Consider the following 11,207-nt stretch of genomic DNA (forward strand, 5'->3'; position numbering starts at 1 on the left):
ACTCCATATCACATGTTTAATTTTTAATTCCCTCATTGGGGGAGGCAAAAATAATTGGAAATCAGACCTCAAAAGTGCTATTCCAGGCAAAGTAGTGATGTTGACTGGCTCACCTCTCTCACATACTGGTTTCCATCTCCAAAGCACAGCAGCAGGTGTGGCAGCAGGTGCACCACATACGGCTCAAACAGCCGACCCAGCATGGTGCACAGCATCTCAAATGCAAATAGTGCACCTGCAGATTTCAATTGTGCAACATCAACATTCAAGATGTAAAATATTTAACCTTACCAAAAACATACACAACTCAATTATACACTTGTGCCTTTGAGTATCAGATTTATTTAGGGTATCTTACCGGGTATTATAACTAAGATACTTCAGCTTATAGTACAAAACTGTGAGAATTCAAAACTGTCACTGTGTAACTTTAAGTTAGTAAAATCTCATTTTTCATAATATGGAACAGATACAATGTAATAGAAATCAGTAACTGTCCTACTGTAACAGTATCTTCTAAACTACAGAATAACGCCTGTTCTAGTACTAGTTCTTAGAATGAAATGAGACACCAACCTTCCCTGTGTCGGAAGTTTTTCTTGTTCTGTATGGCATCCTGCAGAGTTGTCATCACATCCAACTGTTTCAGAGACAAGATCCCCAAACCCTTGATCAGTCCTGCCAAACCGTAGGCTGCACCTTTTCTCTCAGCAAAGTTTTCAGACTCTGTAGATGACAGAAGCACACGTTTAAACTGATTAGTGAATACCAGTGACTGTCTTTGCAACTTGAGGCCTTTCTGCATTGGAGGAGCACATAACAGTGTAAATGTCATGGTCATTATTCTCTAAGCATAGGTTAAGATGGGGGGAGTACTGGCTGTGATTTCTTACAGCTGAAGGGTGGCAGCCATGAGAAATTGCAGCCACTACTATCCTCCCAAGTCATAACCTCTGGAGAACATATGACTATGATACAAAAAGTTCCGTTCATAACAGTAATTATTACGGAAATTAAACTGGAGTTTCTAACGCATACTAAACATACCTGATACAAGTTGCTACTTTGCAAGGAAATATTGCAAGGAAAAGTTGTTCCAAACCAGCTTTTAAGTATGTATTCTGTGATAGTAACTTCAATGCATCTATGTCGTAAAAAATTGTGAACAGTAACAGTAATTTGTTTACAACAACATATACATGTATATGTGGTTGTCACAGGATCAACATGTTTATTCATAGAAAACTGACCCAGTAGCAGTCGGAGCAGTTTCTTGGCCATGTCTGGAGCTTCAGACTTGATGGCTGGAACCAATGGGGGCAGACAGTTGGCAACTGCTTCTTGCACCTGGAAGCATACGTGAGAAAAAAATTATGATACTTTTAATTTCTTGGCTGGGTATGAAGGTTCTACAGGGGGAACAATACAGAACTCTCTTGGTCTACTTAATCTAAAAATAAATATCAACTCTGAACATGTGTATTTACCTGTTGAGAAGGCGTTGATAGGGTCTCAGTTAACTTGGCAACTATGGGTTTTATTTTTGGGTCATCCTTGTTTAAGTGCTTGGCAAGCGATCCCATCAAAATCACCACGCTTTGTCGCACAGCATCATACTCTCGAGTCTTGGGAGCATCAGCCAGAAATTTCTCAAATACAGGGAGCAGCTCTGACACACAGTCCTGAAAGGAAAAAACAAGTACACTTCTACTTCCATGTTGTCTTCAGTTGAATGATTACAACAACTGAATGTAACACCATTACCATATTACCACCACTTATCATAATACTGCCAAATAAATACATGTACAAATGTAAGCGATGAATTTAATGAGATATACTTGAATGTGCAGCAACAGTAATTTTTGAGGTGTGCACACATCAGACATCCATGTGTCAAAAAGGCTTTGATAATAATGCTTTCGAAGACAACAAGGTCAAAAGTTTTCAGTTCCTTTTCAGGGCAAGCAAGCTCTTTATGGGAAAAACATACTGTCACGTTCAGCGCCGGATTTGTAGATGACTTAACAGGCCCCTAGGTGTCCACACTTCACGATGTCTCACATGTGCTCACGGCACAAGATGAGCATGATTCAACAGCAATCTAAAATTTCTGTTGGTGACCAACAACTCGTAAAAATGTGAAGAACCATAATAGCAACAATCTAGGTTGAATGGGCAACATTGAACGTACACCGCCATTTTCCCTGCCAGTTTTATTTCTACCCCAGCTGTAGTGTTTTGCGTCATATATAGCGGATGTGACGGGAAACAGTAAAATGATAATTCTGGACAGTATCCGTCCGTTTTCTTATGACTTTATGTACGCACGTGCAGCTTTTTTGTTTTGTGCAATTACTAACTGGAAAGACAGGAACAAATGAGTTTGTATAAAGGTACATAGCGGCAGTTAATTTGGCCGTGTTTCTTCCTGGCGATATTATGGAACCCCCCTTGTGCCCGTTCTCTGCACAATTCCGCAGTGTTTTACGATCATAGCAAAATTACGTTTTTAGCATGACAACAGAGACAAATAAAGATACACAGAACAAATGGCAAAGGTACGCTGTACCAGCAACATGTAACTGTGGAAAATGATGCGTTGATCATTTGTCAAATTAGTATCGCTTGAGAAATCGCAGTAAACATGGTGGTATTACAGTAATGAATGTTAATATATAAGTTTTCTGAAATAAGGTTTCATTACTGAATACATTTAATCCATTGAAGCTGCAACACAGTAAGTGCCGTACATAAGGTAGTAAGTTGCACTGTATTTCATGTGCATATGCAGCAAGAAGAATGTAACATGTTATTTGTGCAGTGTTCAATCTGTTTGGTTGGATTTTTTGTGATCCTGTGAATTAAATTTCAGTATTTTTCATGGAGTCCAGCAAAATGAAATAATACAAATGTACGCGCTGAAATACACAACAAGATCAGAATGAGAGGGGTCAGAGGTCAAGGCAAAAATGATGCATATGTACAGACTAAGTCATCATATAATTCTGTGTGATAACCAGAAGCATAAAGTAGTGAATCACCTTCCCGTGATCTTCCAGTGCCATTTGCGCAGCCTCCAACATCATCTTCCTGACGTTGACGTGTCTGTCATTCAGACCATCAGGGACAAAGAAGGAAAATAATGGTGCAACCTTGTCCTTCCCCAGATGTTTGGATATCTGGCCTAAAGCTAAAGCAATGCCACAGCGAGCCTCATACTTGTCTACAGCCTCGTCCGAGATAATTCGACCAAAACTGTCCTTGACAGGTGGGGGGAGCTGGAAAATGTAAGAAATTTAAAGTTAATATGATTGTGTATCATGTTGTTCTACTGTTTTATACACACTTAAATGTCTATGACTTTTTTTTCTTTTGCCCTACAATGTAAATTTGTGGTGTACATACAAGCACCAACACAATTATGTGAAGGATGATTGACCAACTTTTCTGATTTCTATGCTTAGGTACATATTTTCGTTTGAAAACGTTGAAAATAACCCATAACTCTCCCTACCTCCAGTTTGTCCTGATACTGGTCCAACAGTTGATACATGACAGCAGGTGTGATGTCTGGGTGCAGCTGCAGGGCACCTGACAGGGCAGCTGCAGCAGATGTCCTGGTGACATCCACATGGTGAACAATGTCCTCCAACATCAGGGTACACAACAGGGGGTCCATCTCACAGTCAGCTCTCTCCCACAGCCTGGGGCAGATCAACAAGTGCCACAACATTTTGCTGACTTATCTCACAGAGCAAGACTTAACTCAAAGTCCTACATCAGAGGTTAACAACATGGTTGGTTAACAAGGTTACCCACCCAAAAAAACGTTTATGTACATATAGTCCGTCTTGGTGACAATAATTAATGCTTCTACTGTTGATATACATCATTACAGTGGAAAGGTTTCAGTCCCAAACATGACTACGCTTAATCCAGCAAGTGTATTCTCATGTCTTCTCTGTTTATTGCCAAGTCACATGACAGGACTCACTTTGTAGCAATCTCCTGGTTTTTCTCCTGGGGGTCATACCTAGCCACCCAGACCCGCTGTACAACCTTCAGTGTAGCATCAGCATCTGTGTCCATTCTGGGCAGGACAGGGACTAGTGTGGACAGGCCCTGGAGAATGGAAACATCACAACATCAGGACTCTTCACACCTGCTGACAAGTGGGTATTCATCCCACTAACCATGGCAGAAACCTGCTGACATTACAAAATGTAGCACTTTCCTTTTGTCTGCCACATTAGACATTCGACACTACGCATACGCCAACCACAATCAGACGATTTTCAACATTGTTGATGACGCCATTTCCAATTCTGAGTTTTGATTGCTTCTCAAAGACTAAAGTTGATACAAACAGTGGCAATATTACATCCCAGCTGTTGTATGTTCTACTGTAACAGACATTTGAAGTTTCAAACAATGACTAGTAAATGTGTACCTCCAAGGCAGCTTCTCTCACTGGTGCTGCAGGGGCCTGTAAGGCTTCCAGGAGAATGTTAATCTCCCCCATGGTACAGGTGGTACAGCCCACATCACCATTGGCACACAGGCATGTTGCAGCCACAACAGTCTTGGCAATATTCTGCAAGACCGACGTAATAAATGAACAAATTAAATCAATGTTTATTAGGCTAATCAAATACATACTCAACATGGTTTCAGATGGGATTTTTTTTAGGCCCAATCTAGACACAGTTTTCCGACAGACAGAGATGTCGGGAGGGATCTAGACCGTAGGAGGCGGGACATGGGATTGCAGTCATATAACAAATACGCGTGATTTTCAAAATGGCAGAAGAACAGTCAGCATTTCTGCTCATGACAGATCAAATGATGTTCTCTCTGTATCTCACTAGCGTGTTTTTAAACATGAGAATATCAGGAATGACTACACCTCTTAAGCTATCGGGCGAATACCCAGTTTTTAACTGGACTTTCCGGGAGACATTTTGCTGACATCTTGGCGGCGATATCTGCAGTTCCATCTAGAGGCTGAAAAAAGCTGTCGGTGACAAGCTATCGGCTTGCAGATATCAGGAAAAACTGTGTCTAGAACTCTAGATCGTGCCTTAGGGTTGAGTTAGGTTTGGGATGTTAATAACTGTTACAATTCATGATTACCTATCTGACCCATCACAACACATGAACATTTCATGACGCTGTGAGCAAAAATTCAATGATGACTTTTGCATTCAAAATACAATCATACAAGTCATGTAGTATCTTTCAACTGCTAACATACATGTACATGTACATGATTGTAAGTGTAACTAGAAAAGCTGTTTGTTGTGCCAGATGGTGGTTATAATAATCATCTGGTGTATTTTATACCAGAGATATATTACCCATCTCATCATTTCAAAAATATTAGACATAGAAAACTGAACATCCTACCTGCATTTCCAGCCCGGAGGTTCCGATGACATTGCACAGGAGTTGCAACATTTCTTCACGAGGCAGTAAAGCCGGGCCACTCTGTGATATTGACAATTCATTTATTGAATAAATCAAAACAAAAATCAAAAGCCAATTATATCTGGATGTCCCAGTAAAATATTGTAACAAGTGACCCTAGTGAGAGGAAAGATGTACAGTATACAAATGTTTGTATCAACCCACAACCCAACAAATGAAATACTCAATCGCAGTGAAAACAACCATTACAACAAGCATCTATTAGAAAACTAATTCAATGATACTGCATTACCTCATCCTCCTCTGCTCCTCTCAACCTTGTGTGCTCCTCGATGACTTCAATAGCCTTTCCCATGACCTCCAGGTCACCTTTGATTTTGGACCCTCCATTTTGTAGAACATATTTCAGCAAAGGGAAGAAGTATGCAAATCTCGGCGCAGACAGGGGACCAATCAAAAGTCTGCTTTTATTTTCAGATGGAACAGTCTGAAGGTGAAGAAGTTGAACAGCTCGGGCAGCCATGTGAACAAGCTCTTCTTGACACCAAGCTGGGTCCACAATGGCAGCAGGCTCAGATAGTCTTAGCGTTGTATATGCTATCAAAGTTCCTGTAGAATAGCCAGAAAATAACGGGACAATTTTTAGAACCAACGCACAATGTTCCAGTTAACATTTCAGCTTTAAATTGTATTTTGGCATGTAAACAGTGTGTTGGAGTTGAATGTAAGTTCATCTGTGACGGAAGTAAACATTATGTGACAATTTTAACACTGCCTAGCACCTTTGACCCTTTACTGACGTCACACTTCTGTTCCGGATGTTTTTGGTCATTACAACTTGAGAAGGATCAGAGGACTGATCGAAAGCTTGTTGGTAAGCGCTTTATTTTGTGTACGGATATAAAGTGTTAAAATTGTAACATAGTGTGTTGGAGTGTAGAATGTAGGGGTATACAATATGTATGTAAATTTTCAATAGTACTGTAATATCATGCTATTACTATTAGCCTAAAATTCATGGCAGGAATTGTAGTCATTAGTTGTAAGACAAATGGATCCCCTCCAAATTCAGCATGAACTGTTATGACAACAATTTTATTGTGCTCTGTTGATGCTATGGTATACTGGGCCCTATATAACATATACAGCCAGTCCAGATCTTCCATTTACATCATGATGTGCAGTATTGAAGTTTTTAACTGTCATTCAACACAAAAATTGCTCACCTCAGAGTAAATGAATCACCTCTCCTAAAAAAGGTCGACGGATGAGCGACCAAAAATTCAAGGTGAGCAATTTCTTGTGTTGAATGACAGTTAAAAACTTCAATATGGATTATACCAACACACATGAGCTTTCATGCTATTATATACAGTAGGTTAAGGGATTCCGTACGAATCAACTTTCTCCACTACACTAACCACACAATGAGACATGAAACATGCCACACCTAAATATTCTGTGTCCTTATCAAACACAGCTGTTCTCAGGCTGACCAGGACAGGCATGACTCGAGGAGCTGCCAGTGGTGACTGCAGGAGAGGCTGCAGGAGTTTGGAGACTGTGTTGATGTGGGCCCGCAGAGCTGACGGGCTCCCCTCAATGGAAGCTTGTAGTAGAGACGAAGCCTTGACCAGGACATCATCCAGCTAAAGAGATGGAGTACATTGTGTATTTCATAAAAACACATCATTCTATATTTTTGTGTATTTCATAAAAACACTTCATTCTATAAGGATGAACTGTTAAAAAAAAGTGATGATGGCAAACCATTAAAGGTATGTATGCACTACCTGTATTACATTCATTTTTGATGATTTAGAAGAGTCCTTGTAACCCTTGGAAAAACTTGCTAGTTTTCCTCCAAAGGCAGCACAAATGACCTGGCAGATTGGATGGATGGCCCAAGACAAGAAGGGCTGGAAAAGCTTCGTCCATCTTTATGCTCCAATGGGAGCGAAGCGGATATGTAATTAATGGTCTCCAAGAGAGCTTTATCACGGTATACAATTTAATGTATTGTACATGCTGTGCTATTATGATCTGTAAACACAGAAATTACAATGTTTGACACGATCAAGGAAGAAAAAGTGACCTGGAGCAGCTTGGTTCTGATGGCCGACTCTCTCCCAAGTTCTGCTGCTAGAGCTTCCTCTTGTTTCTTGGTTAGTTGAGGCTTAGCTTTAGCACCCTTGGTTGCCTTCTTCTCCAGTTCCTGTGAGCCAAAAGCATAGTGAAATGAGAACAAAGACCATTCCTTACAGTACAACTCTTTTCAGTTAGCATGCAAACTGCTAGTCCTCAGATTCACAGCAAAAATGTGTTCTTTACATTTTTCTTCTTGAATTGAAAAAGAAATCTCACCTTTCTGAGCTCCTCTTCAATCAGTTGTTCCTCATAAGAATAAGCCTTGTTCTCCCTTTTGATGTTACCCTTGCTGCTGTCTTGTAAAGTTGCACTAAAACGAAATGAAAAGACTTATTTAATAAACATTTAACAAGACTACTGATTCCAAAGCATTGAAAAATTATTTGAACAATGTATGGATGAAGGGCAGGTCTTTTTTCCTTTGTCAGTAAGTTTACTGTAGACTTTTTCATTTTTTGTTAATCCCGCTATAATAAATGAACAATCTTTATTGACACGACAAATAATTAAGGGTTAATGACCCGCCCGAGGTGTATATGGTGTCATAACGCCTGGTCCTTTGCTATAACCACCGAATGAAACCACCGAGTGAGCGAAGCGAACGAGGTGGTTTTATGAGGTGGTTATAGCAAAGGACCAGGCGTTATGACACCAGGTACACCGAGGAACAGGCAGGTCATTAACATTATTATCATATAGACTACTCAAAATTGCAAACTCCTGTATGACGCATAGATCCCTTGATACTATACACGTCGTGTGAATTCCGTTGTCGAATTTCTGAAAATTCACATTTGTTCTTTGGTACATACATTTGTAAGATTACAGATTGCATTTTGAAATTTCCACAAAAAATATTCGAAACACTGCTGTCTTTGGCTTTTTAGAACAACAAAACTCATTACCAATGTTAACAGAAGGAGCCATTCCCCCCTTGCAGTCTGTACTTATTCCCTTTGCTCTGGCATATGTTTCGCTCCTTTTGATTGGCCAATGCACTACCAAAAATGGTTTTTCTTATTTTTCTTGTTTTCTTATGGAGAGAAAGATTTTCTTCGGTACAGAAAATTCAAGGAAAGTAAGAAACCCTCTGCAAAATCTCTGTATGTTAGTTCTTGGAGAAAGAGTTTTCTCTATTTTTTCTTAAGTGAAGAAAGTATTTCTATTAATATACTTGCCAACAAGAATTTTCTAGAAATTTAAGAAAAACTTTATTTTTTAATCTTCCCATAAGATTCATTTTCTCTAAGGTCAACCAGAGTATTCCATAGATTCTAACCGTAAGATCTTTAATCTTGTCATTTTTCAAATTCTACGTAAAATCTTGGTTTGCTAGAAGAACATTCTTGACTTTTCTTGATTTTCTTATCCAGGGAGTTTGAGAAAGATGATTCTTGTTTTTCTTTCTAACAATTAAGAAGATACAAGAACATTTTCTTCACTTTCTTGACCAAATAATGTTAAGAAAAAGAAGAAAACAAGAAATTCTAAAACAAGATAAGGCAAGCATAAAATTCACAAATGTTCTTATTTTCCTTATCCAGAAAGTTTAAGAAAGATAATTCTTGATTTTCTTGGTTATGTTTAAGAAGATACAAGAATTCTTTTCTTCACTTACTTGATCAAATATAGGTATGAAAAATCATAAGATGAAGAAATAAAAACAAAAAATTACAACTAGCATAAAATTCTTTAATGTGCTAATTAAATGGTTTGACCCCTGTGGCCCAAACCACCCCTGTTTTCCTTATTCAAAAAGCTTAAGAAGATGCTTCTTGTTTTTCTTGGTAATGTTTAAGATATACTAGAATATATTTCTTAACTTTCTTGATTAAGAAAAACAAGATAATTTTTTGGGTTCTTGGCACCTAGAGGTAGTTGTAAGATATAACATTTAGTTGAATAGTATGGTAACCTTTCTTTTGAAATTTCTGTTGGTGACCAAGCTATGTTTATTTCAAAGTTATGTTAAACTTTGCTTTCCTCAAATCAAAACCCATTTGGTGTCTTTGTTAAGAATCAGTCTTGGTAACAAGAAAACATTTCTTGGTTTTCTAGCCTATCTTGTCATGTGACTTTTTCTGAACTCCTGATTGGTTTATTCGTATCCCAGAGTACTGTTGGGCTACCCCTGGTTGTCCATCTCTATTTTGAACAGTTATAAGAAAATAGTTCTTAACATTTCTTGTTTTTCTAGCCTCTCTGGTCATGTGACTTTTTCTGAACCCTTGATTGGTTGATCCGTATCCCAGAGTACAGTTGGGCTACCCCATCTCCATTTTGAACAGAGTGACAGTTGCAGCAGCTCAGTTCACTACTCTTTGTATTAGTTGATGACTCGTGCCAGTTTTACAGTCAAAAGTAAAGTAAAAGGGACCATGATCATGTGAGGCATTGGGGACTGGATTCAATTTGCTAAAAATCAACAACTATGCAGCAGAAACAGCTGGGAACCAGATATGAAGCCTTCAAGGATAAGGTAAGTGTGCCCCCCTCCCCCACCTTGAAATACTTCAAGATAAAAGAAGTCCATGCATAGACTTAAGTATTGGGTTCAAAAGCAACAAGGCACAGAATCTTTACAAAGCAGTATATATGGAGAGGCAAGAGTTGTATCCATAGATATATCCACCTTTTGGCTGTCAAATTCTATGTGCACATTGTATGACTTAGTTGAACCAAAATATGTCGTTGGAAGATTCCATTTCAAATCACAGGGTTAGTCTGCTGTATTTCGGTTCAAAAACAAATTTCACTACAGTATCAAGTAAACATACATATCTATAGGTGTCACCAGTGGGTTAAAAAAATAGATATACAGTACAGTGCATTACTGCAGTTGATATATATTATTCAAACTTGTTTACTTGATACCTTTTTTTGTTGTTTGTGTAAGACTGCAAAGTAACAAAGGTCTTTATACCTCTTCTCCAGGTGTCTGGAGATTTTGACCATACCTAATGTCAAGAATGAAAAGTTCACACTGCAAGAGTTTGCTCTATTTTGGAATGTGATACTCTGCAACCATATGGAATAGTTATATCGAAGTTTATAAATTATGGCCTTAGCATATTTGGCTACAAAACAGCTACACTGCCAGTAATATTGCTGTAAATGCTTTAAGAAGGGTACTGAATTTGAGACTTTTCTTTTTGTACGTATATCGAGAGGAGTAATCGGCAATTTGAATGTAAAGTAATTAATATGCTCCTTGGTTATTGGTTATAAATTATTATAGTAAATTACTATTAGTAATAAATTCTACCATAATTATTAATGTTTGTTCGGTACTGTCATCGTAAAAGTATTCCCATTCAAAGACTGTTACTGATGCATACATGCATACTTCATAAATTTTATGTAAGAATGTGGTAATAAACATTCCTATACTATACATATAATTAGTTGAGATTTCTTCTTCTAACATTTTTGTAGTTGCTTTTAACTATTTAGGGATTTGCTGTTTTGAAGTATTTGACAGCATGAATGATTGTTCAAGAAAGTGAATCTCAATGCAAGAAACATTTTCTTGGTGTAAGAATACTCTGTCTTTAGGAAGGAAGAAATTCTTGAACCAGAAGCTGATTCTTGGTGCAAGTAAAATATTCCTGGTGCAAGATTTCCAGACT

At 38.3% G+C, this 11,207-nt stretch overlaps 1 protein-coding gene across 1 annotated transcript in view; it reads right to left on the reverse strand.

Annotated features, from left to right (window-relative positions):
- LOC118426103 (eIF-2-alpha kinase activator GCN1-like) overlaps nt 1-11,207 on the reverse strand; it is a 65,808-nt gene that overhangs the window by 30,764 nt on the left and 23,837 nt on the right. The window contains exons 22-34 of the mRNA XM_035835362.1: nt 7,795-7,888; nt 7,526-7,645; nt 6,881-7,079; nt 5,723-6,039; nt 5,410-5,490; nt 4,454-4,597; nt 3,998-4,125; nt 3,518-3,707; nt 3,045-3,281; nt 1,488-1,682; nt 1,251-1,347; nt 577-726; nt 114-235 (exon numbers count right to left, since the gene is read on the reverse strand). Coding sequence (XP_035691255.1) covers nt 114-235; nt 577-726; nt 1,251-1,347; nt 1,488-1,682; nt 3,045-3,281; nt 3,518-3,707; nt 3,998-4,125; nt 4,454-4,597; nt 5,410-5,490; nt 5,723-6,039; nt 6,881-7,079; nt 7,526-7,645; nt 7,795-7,888 — 2,074 coding nt within the window. The remainder of the gene's footprint in view (nt 1-113; nt 236-576; nt 727-1,250; nt 1,348-1,487; nt 1,683-3,044; nt 3,282-3,517; nt 3,708-3,997; nt 4,126-4,453; nt 4,598-5,409; nt 5,491-5,722; nt 6,040-6,880; nt 7,080-7,525; nt 7,646-7,794; nt 7,889-11,207) is intronic.

This window comes from Branchiostoma floridae, chromosome 11 (genome assembly GCF_000003815.2).
Source record: "Branchiostoma floridae strain S238N-H82 chromosome 11, Bfl_VNyyK, whole genome shotgun sequence".
Classification (NCBI taxonomy): domain Eukaryota; kingdom Metazoa; phylum Chordata; class Leptocardii; order Amphioxiformes; family Branchiostomatidae; genus Branchiostoma; species Branchiostoma floridae.